General features: G+C 38.3%; 1 protein-coding gene across 4 annotated transcripts in view; it reads right to left on the bottom strand.

The window, feature by feature from the left end:
* The window catches only part of WDR7 (WD repeat domain 7), a 347,323-nt gene that overhangs the window by 239,223 nt on the left and 91,505 nt on the right, over positions 1 to 16,595 (bottom strand). For 3 of the 4 annotated variants that reach the window (XM_067545438.1, XM_067545440.1, XM_067545442.1), the window contains exons 17-19: positions 9,144 to 9,233; positions 5,642 to 5,760; positions 1,783 to 1,906 (exon numbers count right to left, since the gene is read on the bottom strand). In XM_067545438.1, coding sequence (XP_067401539.1) covers positions 1,783 to 1,906; positions 5,642 to 5,760; positions 9,144 to 9,233 — 333 coding nt within the window. The remainder of the gene's footprint in view (positions 1 to 1,782; positions 1,907 to 5,641; positions 5,761 to 9,143; positions 9,234 to 16,595) is intronic. The other variant, XM_067545439.1, reaches the window with a different exon arrangement.

Raw genomic sequence — 16,595 nt, 5'->3', positions numbered from 1 at the left:
CTAGTTTATGGACAGAGGACTCGAGTTTCCAATGCATCAATCCCAGCACCTATTACTACTTTTTTTATTTATTTATTTTTTGAGGGGGGAGAGAGAACAGAAGGAAAAAAGTGAACATACCCCATCCTTTCCATACAGAGGAAACAAGTGAAACAGAGACATTCCCTAGTACTACACACAAGTTAGAGAGAGTCTTAATAAATATTTAACACAAAAAATTAAATAACTATTGTTTAGGGTTTTTGCTTAAAATGAAAACAGGCAAGGAATAATTTCAAAAGGAATGAAGGTAAACTACTGGGTAATGTAGTTCCTACCCCTACTTCCAATGCCTAGGCATTGCTGTCCATAATGTATGGTCACAGGCCCAAAACACTAGGAAAAACTTCTGAACTGGCCAATTATTTATTTGTCGAGTACATGGCAAACTGTAAAAATAGGCAGATAAATATATATATTATATACAAATAGGTACTCTGAAAACTGGGCAAATGAGACATGTCATGAGCAGTTTCTTTAAGACTGGGGCTATGTACATACTGACGGCGGCGTCGGATCGATCTTTCTGGATCAATTGAGCGGTCAGTAAAGACATGAAGGATTAGTATTTTTGTTTTTCCTCCCAGTTTTACAACAATTAATTCACTTTGAAATTTCAAGGGACATATTTATAAACACATTATTTCAATATTTAACATTAGCCATTCCCCAAACATCACTTAAAATGGGAACAGAACCAGACCAACCTTTTACACGTATTTCATACACATACAATATATGTCCATGAGCATTTATGAGACAACAGCTCTAGTTTACCTTTTAGCAAAGAACATTCGACATGAAACTACTTGTCAATAAATACACAGATATGTTTTGATCTAGGAATTTTAGTGCTGCTTTTGCTAAATAAACTATTGCTTTTTTAAACAAATGACCTTTAAACTAGTTTGCTCTCTTTTTTCCTTCTTCTTCTTTATAGAGTTACACACATACCAAAAAAAAAAAAATCACAGAATTTAACAGGACAATAGTTATACCACAAATTTGTGAATGTGAAGCTGATCATCCATCAAGAGAAAAGTTTGATTACTTACATAGCTAATGACCTAAAATCTGGGATTTCATTAAATAACAAATATTACACAAGTTAGACAGAGTCTTAATAAATGTTTAACACAAAAAATTAAATAACTATTGTTTAGGGTTTTTGCTTAAAATGATAAAAGGCAAGGAATAATTTCAAAAGGAATGAAGGTAAACTACTGGGCAATGTAGTTCCTACCCCTACTTCCAATGCCTAGGCATTACTGTACATAATGTATGGTCACAGGCCCAAAACACTAGGAAAACCTTCTGAACTGGCTAATTATTTATTTGTTGAGTACATGGCAAACTGTAAAAATAGGCAAATAAATATATATATATTATATTCAAATAGATACTCTGAAAACTGGGCAAATGAGACATGTCATGAGCAGTTTCTTTAAGACTGGGGCTATGTATATACTGACGGCAGCGTCGGATCGATCTTTCTGGATCAATTGAGCGGTCAGTACAAACATGAAGGATTAGTATTTTTGTTTTTCCTCCCAGTTTTACAACAATTAATTCACTTTGAAATTTCAAGGGACATATTTATAAACACATTATTTCAATATTTAACATTAGCCGAATGGTTTCCTCTGCTTTCCTCTGGTTTGTACTAGTACTCATATTTTTATACACTTTCCTTAATCATAGATTTTAACCAAATTAGTTTCAGGTTAAATGGAGAGTACTCACGTGATATAACACTGTCAATATATTGTGGTAAATATGGAGCCCAAGCATCAATTGTTTCTTTGCGCCCTGCCTGTTCAATTCTTCTCAGTTCTGCTAATAATAAGGCCTGGGCAGCTTCCCTTACCTACAAAGTCAACCAGAATGTCATACAAGCTCATCTTTCAAATAACATTTACAAATATTTTTTTTAAATGTAACCAGAAAGTCATCAAGCCGTTACATTCTTACAATACAAATAACAGAGCTAAACTAAAAAAAAAATTTACAAAACCCAACACAGGCATCACATAGTTGTAGTACCAAGTCACAATTCAATCCCTCCTTTCCCTATCGGGGGGGGGAGGGGGGGAGAGGAAGTATGCTGCACAAGCCATACTGCTGCTCTACCTACACTTTGCCTTCCTGAGGAAGAAGTATTAAGCCCCCCTCAGTAGCTGCTTTCCCCTGCCAGTGAAAACATCAACAATACAGGTAGGGCAAGTTAGGGAAGGGGGAATGTAAGGGAGCTCACAACAAAGTGCTGAATTTTCAGAGCATGATATTTAGCAACCGATCAAGAACTGTTAAAGAAATTAGATCATTTTTTGTGAAGGAAAATTAATTTTGGACTTCCTATAACTACTGAGAGAGAGAGAGATTCTCTTCTATACATTCCTAACAGGAACTGAAATATGTTTTCCAAAATACATTTCCAACTTCAACAAAGCTTGAAAAAATTAAAACAAAAAACCCCCACTTTAAAAAAGTTATTAAGTTTAAATACTGCTTTTGCCCATTTAGTATATATTCTGGACATCTTAGCAATAGCAGTACAGGAAATCCTTGGAAGATTTTCATGTTAAAATATTATAAAACCAATAAATACAAAATAATATTTTAAATATAAACACCAGCTTTTCAGTCCACAGATGTCAAACCATTTTACAAAAGTAATTATCACCATACCCATTTTACAGATAGGTATCTAAGACACAGAGGTTAAGTGATTCGCTCAAGGTCAAACAAGAAATCACTGACAGGGCAGGGACTACAACTCTGAGCTCCTGACAACCAACTCAAGTGTTCTAGCTACAAAACCTCGACTGCTGAAGAAAATTTCAGTTATCTTTCTGGGAACATGAACACATTACATAATATCTAGTAATAGGACAACTATTCAGAAATATACAAAGCTGCCAGTGTTTTTGCATAAAGTATACTTCAGGCAGATATGCTTTGTGCTATTACCATTTAAACTAGAAGACTGCTTAAATTCTACAGCATAAGTCCCAGCTTTGTTCTTTGACAGGTAACAAGCCTTATGGATTGGGGGAAGTGGTAGAGGTGGTATACCTTGACTTTAGTAGGGCTTTTGATACTGTCTTGCATGATCTTCTCATAAACAAACTAGAGAAATACACCCTAGATGGAGCTACTATAAGATGGGTGCATATCTGTTGGAAAACCATTCCTAGAGAGTAGTTATCAGGGGCTCACAGTTAAGCTGGAAGGGCATATTAAGTGTGGACTGCAGGGATCAGTTCTGGGTCCAGTTCTGCTCAATATCTTCATCAGTTATTTAGCTAATGGCATAGAGAGTACACTTATAAAGACTGCAGATGATACTAAACTGGGAGAAGTTGCAAAGACTTTGGAGGATAGGATTAAAATACAAAATAAGGTGGACCAACTGGAGAAATGGTCTGAAGTAAATAGGATGAAATTCAAAAAGGACAAATCCTTCCACTTAGGAAGCAACAATCAGTTGCACACATGCAAAATGAGAAATGACTGCCTAGGAAGGAGTACTGCAGAAAGGGATCTGGGGGTCACTGTGAATCACAAGTAAAACATGAGTCAACAGTGTAATATAGTTGAAAAAAAGCAAAAATTCTGGGATGTATTAGCAGGAATGTTGTAAACAAGACATGAGAAATAATTCCCTCTCTACTGCATGCTGATTAGGTCTCCACTGAAGTACTGTTTCCGGTTCGGGGTGCCACATTTCAGGAAAGGTGGAAAAATTGGAGAAAGTCCAGAGAAAAGCAACAAAAATGATTAAAGTTCTAGAAAACATGACCTATGGGGGAAGACTGAAAATGCCGGGTTTGTATAGTCTGCAGAAAAGAAGAGTGAGGGGGGACACGATAACAGTATTCAAGTACATAAAGGATTGTTACAAGGAGAAGGGAGAAAATTGTTCTCCTTAACCTTTGAGGATAGGACAAGAAGCAATGGACTTAAATTGCAACAAGGATGGTTTTGGTTGGACATTAGGAAAAACAACCTCAGGGTTGTTAAGAATGGGAATAAATTGCCTAGTGAGGTTGTGGAATCTTGATCATCGGAGATTTTTAAGAGCAGGTTAGATACACACCTGTCAGGGATAGTCTAGATAATGCTTGGCCTGCCACAAGTGCAGGAGACTGGACTAGATGACCTCGCGAGTTCCTTTCCAGTCATATGATTCTATGATTCATTTCCTTCTTTTAAAGCTGCATAATCGATATATATATATATATTTTTTTTTTTTTTTGCCACAACAGCATAGGTGTGATGTTATGGCCAGCTAGCCACCTATCAAATAGTAGGCATGCTACTGTACATGCACTCCAGAAAATATAACAACCCAGCAGCCTCTTGATAGAAACTGAGTTGAAAACTTTGTTATCGTAATGAGATTTTAAGCAGATTCTAGAAAATTCTAAAGCTGTCTGGATAAAATAGGTTTCAAACATTTGGAGTACATTTGTATTTTCTGTTCATCATCATAGGTTACTAAAAATTAAGAAAAAATACAGATGTTAAACTGTCAAAGAGGTGTTCATAAATGAACACAAAAATTAAACACAATAGGAATGAAATTGTAGTATGTTAATTCTCATTTTTTAAACATAAAAAGATACATGCAGTGAATATTTCCTCCCTGAACCTAAATACTATTTTTAAGTCTCTGGGACATGATGAAAAAATTCTCTCTGACAGTTACATAGAGTGAAACTCCACATCCATTTCCATAAACAGAGGAAAATTTTTAAAGTAAACTATAATACAGTAGAACCTCAGAGTTACGAACACCAAAGTTATGAACTGACCAGTCAACCACACACCTCATTTGGAACCATGCAATCAGGCAGCAGCAGAGACCAAAAAAAAGAGCAAATACATCACAGAACTGTGTTACACGTAAATGACTTTAAAAAAGAGAAAAGTTTAATAAAAGTTTTGACAAGATATGGAAACTGTTTCTGTTTTTATTTCATTTTAATTAAAATGGTTAAAAGCAGCATTTTTCTTCCGCATTGTAAACATTGTAAGCTATATTAAGTCAATGTTCAGTTGTAAACTTCTGAAAGAACAACCTAACATTTTGTTCAGAGTTACAACATTTCAAAGTTATGAACAACCTCCATTCCTGACGTGTTCGTAACTGAGGTTCTACTGTAGTTTTTAGCGTTCATTGACTTCTTGATGCATTAAGAGCACTTTCACTTATTTTATTTAATAAAAGAGGAGACCTGTAAACTACTCGGAATCTGGCTACTCAAAGTAAATTTGTAGATTGGGGAAAGGAAGGTTTTCTACTGCCAAATAAAACTATTTATGGGTATTTTAGTGGCACAATGATGACATCCAGTGGCCAGTTAGACAAATCACAGATTCATATTTCTCTTGATAAAGCTCTACAGTTCTAGTTTCCTATTTAAATCCAAAGTACTGGTTTAAAATAAGGAGGCCACCTATCTGTTTAATAGCTGACCTGTTATTTTAAAATATACTAACCATTATCCAATATTGCAGCTTACAATTTTGTTTTTAGAATCGAAATTCTTTGTCATATGCAGATCCCTTCGTTTTGCTATTTGAAACATAATATTACCTCCAAGCATCGATCCTGCCACCTGCGAGCTAGCATTTCAAGAAGAGGAGGTCTAAATTTCTCCAATCCCAACAGGTCAGGGAGCATAACACAATGCATAGCAGCTAGTTGACTCCATCCTGTTAAAATATGTTAAAAACAGGCATAATAAACACACAGGCAATTTTAACATCAAAAGGTCAAAATATGTGCATTTTATTTAAATGTATTCAAAATATTTTTGGATTTACTCTGGTCATTGGCTTGGGACATGCACTTTTTCCCTAGAGCTAAATTGCTTCTTAGGGAACAGTGTGGATGCTACTTTCAATGCAGACAGTCCTCTCTCACTGACAAGAACAGTGAGAGAGCAAATAATATGCAATTATTTTTCCTGTAAGGCAGATATTTTTTACATAACGAGCAAATATGCCCATTGTTATGAAAAAACAAATATACAGCTAAATCTCTGTTCTCAGCCAAATTCAGACAGGTTTGTCAATTGCAACTATACTCAAAATGTTACATAGTAGCAAAGGCTACAGTAAAATCCAGGTTTAAAAACATATAAGACAAAAAAAAACCAAAAACTCACAGATGAGTTACTACCACAGATGTGTATTTAAAAAGCAGTTAAAAGAATATCTCTGCTGAGATCAAAAGAGGGCTGTGTGTCAGCTAAAAACATGACCATCTGTTTGTCGCTGTCATCTGAAGCAGAACAGAATTCTTTTCCCCTCTGTCATGGGAACCTAAGGTTAAACCCCACATAGAACTTGACCCAGAGCCCATGGAAATTAATGGGATTCTTTCCACACTTTTCAGTGGACTTTGGATCAGGCCTCACAGCACATATGAGCTTCCAGTACCAACCACACAAACTGAATTGGCTTTCTAAGGCCCAGATCCTGCAGCAAAAACTAACTGGTCACATCCCTACATCCATGCACAGCCCATTGACTTTGACTGGGGTCTACATGCATGTGTCTCGGTGCAGGACCAGGATCTCAGTTAAACTACATTGTGGTCTTGCGTCAACAAAATATTTTAAAACATGCTTAATTTTAAATCACTGAGACTCAAGAAAGCACCTAAGTGCGTTACTGAATCAGGAACTGTATCTATAATAAATGCAAAAACAAAATTACAGAATTCATTTAACATTGAGGCTGAGATTTTAAAAAACACCACCCATGAAATTCAAAGTAAGTGTAAGTCAGCTGCCTTGCATATACATTATCATTTACAGTATTTTACATGGAGTTTAATACCTTAATATACAAGCACAACATGTCCAGGTTACAGTCATTAAGCATGTAAAGTGTCAGCAGTAATGTCATTTTTGTACTTACTTTTAAAAAACTAAAAATTAAATTATTATTTTAAAGTATAACAAATAGAAGAGGTGCCAGTTTAAAGTGACCTACTAGCACGTGAAAATAGAGCATACAATATTTGCATGAAAGCTTGACTTGTTTACTTAAATCCTTACTGCAACATGTAACGCTTCAGACATATATGCCATACCACTCTGAAGCATCACACCTTCTATTTTTTTTTAAGTTAGTAAAAATAAGCATGTCCAGCTTGTACAATACGGTATGTTTATAATTCATTCCAAGTAAAATTTCTTAAATTGTAATCCTTATTGAAGAGGAAGGTTTGATCTCTTAATTTACTGGGGGAGGGCAGGGTTGGTACTAACATCAGAGGGGCTCTCCAGGGACTCAGGTATCCAACACAAAAACTGAATTTCTTGATCAGGGCCTTCCTTGATATATATTACGTTTGATTATTTTTTAATTTTATTTAATTTATTTACTTTTATTGTGAACTCAGAGTTATTAGAGCATGAAAAGACATTGACGTTTTTTCATTAACTGTGGAAAGGTCTTTCCCTCATTCACAGACATCAACAAAAATATACAAAAAATTTCAAACTCTTCCACAGAAAAATTAATTCCTGAATTAAAAACATCAAAAGAAATTTCATCTTTAAAAGGCAACTGTTTCTGATAGTCGTCATCACTTGAAAACAAGAGCACAGAATGCACTTCCATCCTGGATGACTTTGTGGCTAACATAGCAGCACTTACACATACCTCCTCGCTATGGGGCTATGAATATTTTCAGTAATCTGTAAATCACAAAAATTCCATTTGGGCTGACACTTCCCATAAAAGTTCTCTACATAGAAGCTAAATTTTAAAAACTGGATTTTCTCAGTCAAACACACAATTTAAATCCAGCTATTTTTAAATTTAATTAATACCAAAAAAAAATGGAAAAGTTAAATGACTGTAGAAAACCTTTGCATTTCTGTTATTTCCAATCTTTTTGTTTTGTTTTTAAATAATCTTTTTTAAGGTTTCAGTTCATAATGTGGACTGAGTAACATTGGTATTATAAAGAACATCTGTAGTACTGAAGTTTAAGATATGACAACATATTCACACTAACAGCTGTTCTCAAGAATCTTTACTAGGAATTTGATATTTCTATCATTGCAAACTGTAAAACAGAAATTATATCCACAACAGAGGAATTGTAACCTGTTGCTAAACACAATTCTAAAGATATAAAGAAAAGTTTTAAAATCTGGTTTCATGACTTCGGAATACAAATGCATATATTTCCATAGTTGTGGTCAGCAGATGTGCCTGAACACGAGCCCCGTTTATAAATGGAGGCATGGCAGAATTCGATTTTTATTTTTTGATAATTTCAATGAAAAATATTTTTATTTTTATTTTTTAAGCATTTTTTCCCTGTTTATCGATTTTAAATTTTCCAAGTTGTGGGAACTTGGGGGGGAAGGGGGTGAGACAATAATTTCATAACAGTAGATATTGAGATTTTTAAAAAGTTAAAGCTTTCTAACTGTTAAAACATACATTGTCAACATAATATGTCAAAACATACAAAGCAAAGAGCCTTAAATCAAAGTCTAAAGTTCTCAAAGCAGCATTTTTCTTACCTATCTGTAAATTTTAATGATCATTGATGGAAATATTTTTTCATCTTTTCAGTGTGTTCAGTGAAATCAACACTTATCGACATTTACAGATAAAAATCTAATCCTTCCAAGCCTACATACAGGAGAGAAGGGGCGGCTGGCATAGTGTCATCCTGTGAGGGCCCCTCAATTTTGGATCTTGCTGCCCTCCCCAGGCCAACATAATCCTACTTTGTCAACCTTAAACACGTGTTTTCTCAAACTGTGAAAACTGGAATGATTCTGTTTATTACTTAAGAAAGGTTTCAAATAGAAATAATGCCTATAAACAATTCTCATGGAGTTAAATTAAACATGATTTACACAAAATCCAGGAAATACAAATTAAAACTAATCCTTGTCAACATTCTTACCCAGTATTAATGATCAAAGTTGCAAAATGAAACTTGTTGCCTCCATCTCTCCCGAAACAAATGAATACACAGATTAAAGACTCATGTTGTAACAATGATAACGCACATTAGTTGTAAGTAAATGACGAGTAGATAGAAAATGTGGAGAGAATACCTTCATTTACTAAGAAACAGCTATGGAAAGTAGGAGCAGGGTCAGAGCCAGAGCGATGAGCTTCAATGCTAGAAGAAACAGCAGGAGCAACTTGCAGAGGGAAGAAGAAGAAATTAAAAAAAAAAAAAGAGAGAGAGAGAGAGAGGAAAATGAAGATAGACATTTCTGAAAAACTGATTAGTATTTTAAATGAAAAAAGAAAAACTGGGACAAACTGGGACTATATCAGCTATAAAATAAAAATAATCTAAGTTTTACCAGAAGTGTAACATCAGTGACAGAAAGACATGCAGTTGCAGAAAATACAAAGATACTAACATAAACTTGCTTTATTTTGAATACCCAAGAGTCACTGTAAATTAAAGGATTTCAAATTTGCCTTAAAATATAGTGTGAATTCAGTTTTACACGGCACATCAAGTAAATGCAGCCAAAATTCAAGTCATAACTAAAATTTAATACACCATATATGACATTTTATAAAGAGTTCCAAAACTAAGCAATTTGCTATTTTCTACTACTAGTTACAAAACCTAGAAATAGATACACCTATAACAAAGAGTCCCATCTAATCCATCACTCTAGCACTGAAGTGTTTCCTATAATTGTAGTTCTTAGTCTAGCCTAGTTTTAAATGTCTGAAACTATTAAAACCATTTTAAAACTAGTCTAAATAAAGCTCTATACAAATGAACTGCCGTGGAAAACCTACAAGTGAACATATAAAATGTATACTATATAATAAAGTAGAACTACTCCTTTATATAACCAACTTTTAATGTAACATTGTACAAAACTATAATTGCTAAATTAAAGTATCTCTGTCTTTGAAGTAGCCATTTTGTAAATTGAATAATTTCTTAGTGCAAAGGCAGTCCAAAACTAGTAATAAACATAGTCCCATTAATACTCCATGACTCAAATTATCATATGAAAAGACAGGCGGACCTTATGGCACACACATTCTACAAGCAGAGGTCAATGTTAAGATTTAGAGGTCACTATTTGACACTTCCTTCCTATAGAGAAATTACCATATGTCATGCACAAGCATCTTCAAATTAATCCTTCTCCTTTATTCCATTGCAGAACAACAATAGGTTCAGGCTCCTGAACAGATTAAGCATTGTCTTCTGAATGGTATGTTTACTTTTCATGCAATGAACTTCTTTTGTCACTGTAAGGACATCTGCATCAAAACTACTTTTTCCATAATTTCCACTCGAACACATCATGGTGGCACGTGTAAAGTGAAAGGATAACTAGCATAAATTGCCAACCTTTTATTTTATCTAAACAAAAATTAAATGCACTAGATATGGCAAACATTTAATTTGATTTATGATAATAAAAAGTTTTACAGAGTTTTACAAAAAAATGAACTGCCTGATAATTTACTTTGAAAAGTATCTGTTCATTTTCTTTGGATAGCTCCCTCAACATCACTATTTATATCAATCACTGTAACCGGAAGTAACAACAGCTAGTTCAAATAGCCCAATGGCACAGGTCCCTAGTGTTCTCAGGACAGACATTGGTCAAAGAGATGGAGATTAAACATGCCACAATTAAAGAAACAAAAAGAAAATGCTACAAGTAGCACACATGGGGTAAAGAGAGAGGAAAATATTGACTTTAACGTAATGCCTACAAATACCACCTGAAAATGAAAAATACTAAATAGAAATGTGGAGAAAATCAGAATTCAACTTCACATGAAGAAATACATAAATCTAATTTTGAGAAAATAAAGATGCCAATTTAATTACGCTTATTATAACACACACTACAAAATGAAAATTGAAAATGACCATTTAAAAAAGTGAACATGCTATGCTATACTGTATTTGACACCCACACTATTTCATTCTTGCTGATTACATCCTAATGTAGTTCAGTTCCCAACTGACGTCTCTAAACATGTTATTTACCATCATAATTAGGGTTGCCATTTGAATGAAAAAATGACAGGTTTTTCATTCTGAAAAGGATAACAGTGATACAAAATATGTCTTCTTTAAATCTCTACTCAGCTCTCCAAATTTTAAAAATTGTCTTTCTTTAAGAAAGAAGGAAAGTAAACAGGCGAAGGAGGGAAGATGTCTTCATCAATAGGACTAGTCTGGGTCTTTTGTTACCATAATTTTTCCATTGAGCTCCAATCCTCCATTAACCTTTCATCTCATCCTAACTATGGCCCTGATCCTACACACACTCAAGTGCTGATTAAATTTATGCTTCCAAGTCCTGAAGCAAAATTGAGTTCCTGTTATCTAATGAAAGTACTGGCAAACAGTAATGCCTAACAAAAGAATGAAGATTCACACATGTTGCTGCCTAGCAAATTTCCTCTTCAAAGATGAACCCCTCCCTTTTTGTGTCCATGATGAGAATACCATCACTAAGAGAAGAAATACAAATTATTTATCCTCCTAGTAGTTTTTCAAATGGTAAAGCATATCTACAGCTTTTTTATTGAGCTAGACTATAAATAAAGCAGTACAATGGCAAAAGAAAGTTACTTACTGTAACTGTTCTTCAAGAGGAGATGCAGATATGAATTGCACTTAGGTGTGTGTGCACCCAGCCTAACAGCATCCCTAAATGGGCAACGCTCTTGCCTCTTGGCATTAGCCCATCCCCATGACTAAATGGGGTGACAGCGCCCTGACTCCCCCTCAGTTCCTTCACCCCAAACACCCAGAGACTAGACTCTGATGCATAAGGGACAGACAGTGGGTCACAGAATACGCATCTGCATCGTATCTCGAAGAATCACAGTTATTGTCAGTAACCATTTCTTCTTCTTCAAGTAAATGCAGCAATGTATTCCACTTCCGTGACTCATAAGCTGTACCCAAGTGGATGGAGCTTGGAGTCTATTTAAACAGGGCCTACAGGACCACCTTTCCAAGGTTTGCATCTGCTCTGGATGCCGCAGTAATGGCATAATGGTTTGTAAATGTATGTATCAAGAACCATGTGGCAGCGCTGCAAACATCTAGTATTGAGAAGTCACTTAAGAATGTTATTGATGTAGCTTGCACCAACCAAGGGGATAGAGCAGAAGTTGTTGCACTTGATGCACTTAGAGAGCATATGAAGAGACAGATAGTCTCCTCATAGACTGTTTACATATGACACAAACAAACAAGACGAAACCCAAAAGGGTTTAGTCCTGTTCATATAAAAGGCAGACATCGTCTGACGTCCAACATGTGAAGATGCTTCTCCTCTGGAGATGAATGCAACTTAGGAAAAAAACACAGGCAAATATACCACCTGGTTTAAATAGAACTGAGAGACCACTTTAGCCACAAATTTCAGGTGTGACCACCATGTCACTTTGTCATTGGAGAATTACGTGTAAGGAGGCTCTCCCATCAAACCCAGCAACTCACACACACTCTTTGCAGATATTATCGCAAGAAGGAATGCATTTTTTTGACATAAGAAAGGAAAGGGGCAGGATGCCAGAGGCCTGAAGATACTTAGCAGCTCTGATGGAACCTATGTGTTAAGGTCTCACAAGCGAACCGGTTCCCACACTGGCGGATGGAAGCACAGGACTCTTTTTAAGAATTTCACCATCATGGCACTGGAAAACACCAATCTTCCATGAATGGGTGGATGAAAGGGTAGGATCGCCGTGACATGCACACTCAACAAGCTAAGTGCAAGGCCTGATGAATGAAGATGCAGCAAATACTCCAAATAGCCAGTATCAGCTGAACCCCACAGATCAGTGACCATATCGGGAAAATGCTTCCACTTTGCCAAACAGGCCATTCTGATAAAGGGTTTTCTACTACTAAGTAGAACCTGTCGATTAGTCACCGAACACCACTCTTCCTCCTCATCCAATCATAGAGCAGCGACGCCGTGAGATGCAGGGAGGTGAGTGCGCAATGCAAAGTGCAACCATGATTCTGTGTGAACAGGCTGGGATGGAGAGGAAAGGATATGGATGGCAAGAAGGTCAGAAAACCAGCACTGCCTTGGCCATGCTGGGGCAATGAGGATGAGTTTGGCCCAAACCACTTTTAGCTGGAGGATGACCTAGAAGATGTCAGTCAGGGAGCCCCTGTGAGAGCATTTCCTGTTGTCCCTTTTAGCAAACATTGGGATGCTCCATGTTGCAAAGATGACTCGCAGAACACTGGGATTCAGAGATCACTCATGCTTCAGGGAAAAATTCCTGCTGAGATGGTCCGCGTGATAATTCTGGACCCTGGGCAAGTGATCAGCTATCGGAGAGGTACTCTAATTGATACAGACAGCCACAAACTGATTGACTCTTGGCAAAGCATGCGGGAATGTGCTCCCCCTTGCCTGTTCACATAATTACATCACAGTGGTATTGTCGGTAAGTAAATGAACTACTGAAGCCTTGATGTGGTCTAGGAAAGTGAGGCAGGCATTGTAGATGACGCAAAGTTCCAGGACATTGATATGCATTAGAACTTCCTGCTCTGAACACAGGCCCTGAATCTTCAGTGACCCCAGATAAGTGCCCCAATCTACCAGGGAGGCACTGGTGACAACAGTTCTGGTTGGTAATGGTTGGATGAAGGGAATGCCTTGACATACATTCCCTTGAATCATCCACAAGGGAAAGAGTCCAGAATCAACAGAAGGAGGAAGACCAACCTATCCACAGGGTGAAGGTTTGTATGGTAAACAGTCCTGAGAGCCACATGTGAAGAGGACAAAGGTGTACCCTTGCAAATTGAATCACCTGCATGCATGCAGACATGTGGCCTAAGAGCCTCAGGCATATGCAAACTGTTATGGAAGGTTGAGACTGAAGACTGAGATAAATGCGGCAAATTGTCCGGAAACGGTCACAGCAGAAACTTTCTCAAACTCATAGTGTCTATTAGGCCCCAATGAACTCAATTTTCTGAGTGGGGACTAAGATTGACTTTCTGGTGTTTAGGATGAGACCCAGATGGTTGAATTAGTGAACTGTAATGCGTACATGGGAAAGGACTTTTTCCCTGGACCAGCCCCTGAGAAGCCAGTTGTCCAAATGCGGGAAGACATGGATTCCCTTTTTCCTGAGGTACACTGTCACCATGACAATACATTTGGTAAAAAAACATGGGGCAGAAGGCCAACCAAAGGGAAGGACTATACACTGAAAATAGCAGTGCACCATGACGAACTGAAGAAATGTTCTGGGGCTCAGAAGAATCACCACACGGAAATAAGTGTCCTGAAGGTCCAGAGCAACAAGCCAGCTATTCTGAATCAATGCAGGGAGGACAATTGATAGGGTAACCATATGGAACCTCATGTATCTGTTATATTTGTTGCAATTGCGGATATCAAGCACAAGTTTAACCCTCCCTGGGATTTGGGAACCAGGAAGTACCAGTAATAGAAAACCTGACCCTCCACCACTCCCAAAGCCAGCAAAGAGCCAAGCTGCTCGAGCATCTTACGAGAGGGGTCCCTGAAGAAGGCCTGGGAAGAACGGGGGGGGGAATAGTGAAGAGGAACTGGATAGCACAACCTGATCTAACTGTTCTTAGAACCCAGTTGTTCGGGATTCAGTTGCCACTGACATCACAAAAGCAAACTAACCTATCCCGCGGTAAAAGAAGTAATGACCAGACCACTGCTCTGGACCAAGGAGTCAAAATGGGCACTTGGTGTTGTTGGGGGAGGCTGTGTCAACTGGTCAAACCTGACTGCCTCCTCCTTTGGGATCTATGTCCCTTTCTGCGTAATCCCACTGTCTCAGGGAAGGAAAAGGCTGCGCCCAAAGGTGCATTGAAGACCGTATTGTTGCTGCTGTTAGCCTCTGTACTTGTGCCTCTGCACTGCTGCTTTATGTACCCCAAAAGAGAGTTTGTGGCCCTAGAATCCTTGAAGGAGTGCAGGGTCTCATCTGTTTTGTCTGAAAAACACCCTGCTGTTGAAGGGCAGATCCTCTATCACCTGCTGCACATCAAGAGCAATGCCCAAACTCTACAGCCAGGATGCCCTTCTCATGGTCACCACAGAGGCCATAACTCTGGCTGAAGCATCCGCAACATCCAATGTAGACTGCAATGACATCTTGGTCACTAGGCATCCTTCATTGATAAACACCCGGAATTTCCTCTCTGAAGGTTTCCAGCAGCCGGTCCTCAAACTTAGACAGAGCTGTCCAATTTTCAAAGTCGTACTTGAACAACAATGCCTGCTGGTTCCCAATCCGCATCTGCATGGAGGAGGAGGTGTAAATCTTCCTGCCCGTTAAATCCATTCTTTTGGAGTCCTTGTCCTTAGGATTGGACTTAAATCTGCCTTGCCGGGCTCTCTTGTTCACTGCTATTATGATCAGGGAGTTTGGGGCCTGATGGGAGTAAAAGCCCTTAAATCTCTACACCAGGACAAAAGGGCGTTTCTCCACGCACTTCACAGTAGGCAGTACCAAAGAAGCATGCTTCTTTGTAGTGTCTAGGAGCACATTGTTGATTGGGGGGGGAGGGGAAGGGTGCTACTCTCCCAGGAGCAGATGGCTACAGGATACCCAATACTTTATGGGTGTTCCTCTGAAAGAACTCTATCTGAATGCCCGGGGAAGTAGCCATGCACTGCAACAATTCCTGACAGGCCTTGAAATCCTCTGGCATTGGAGGAGAGGAAGAGCCAGGCACTGCAGAATCATCCAAGGATGAAGGAGAGGTGGTTAACTGTGCCAAGGATGGCTCCTGTTCCTCGACTGGTGGAGCTGGAAGAGGAAGCTCCATGGGCTCCACACAAGAAAGGCTCATTGGTGCCCAAACCTGCCTGGGTCCACAATTCCTGCCACCTTTCTACTGGTGATCTCACCTCAAACAACTGAGAAGTGTTGCCTCCGTGACCAAGGTGCATCCCATGAATTCCATGGAAGCCACTAGGGATAAGGATAGGATATTCATGGCCAGTAGGCATCAGAGCAAGGAATGCCAATACAACCACAAGACGAGTGCCGATCCTGGTGCCTATAGCGCTCCATAAAAGGTCCCTGATGTGGGTCAGACAACGGAGAGTAGGAGGCAGACAATTCCAACCTTGATGCCACTGAGCCGTGGGTTACTGGGGATAAGGATAGAGCCAGTCCTGAATGAATGAGTAGCTGGTTTCGCTGGAGTAGTGAAAAGTTTCTCAATGCTGAGTTCCCTTGCACCAAGCCAAGTCTGCTTTTACAGACTGTGGAAGGGGAACATCGTGGCACAGTGCCGACAGACCCAAGGGTTCATTGGCCCATCCAGCCAACAGGACTATAAATGACATAGCCCTGGCAAAGTCCTGGACCAAGTGAGAGGTCAGGACAGAAAGGCAGAAGAGGTCTGTAACTGTACTACTGATGTAGAAACAGTTGGTGCTAGCATCGCCCTCATCGGTAGAGGACTCAAGGGTGCCCCAGGGCCAGAGCCAGAGTTGACAGTATAGGGTTTCTATGCGATACCGGGGAGC

This window comes from Emydura macquarii, unplaced genomic scaffold, assembly GCF_026122565.2.
Source record: "Emydura macquarii macquarii isolate MOO-44397 ecotype Brisbane River unplaced genomic scaffold, CSIRO-AGI_Emac_v2 contig_1045, whole genome shotgun sequence".
NCBI classification, from domain to species: domain Eukaryota; kingdom Metazoa; phylum Chordata; order Testudines; family Chelidae; genus Emydura; species Emydura macquarii.
The sequence above is the reverse complement of the archived record's forward strand: the minus strand, read 5'-3'. Positions and strand labels throughout refer to the sequence as shown.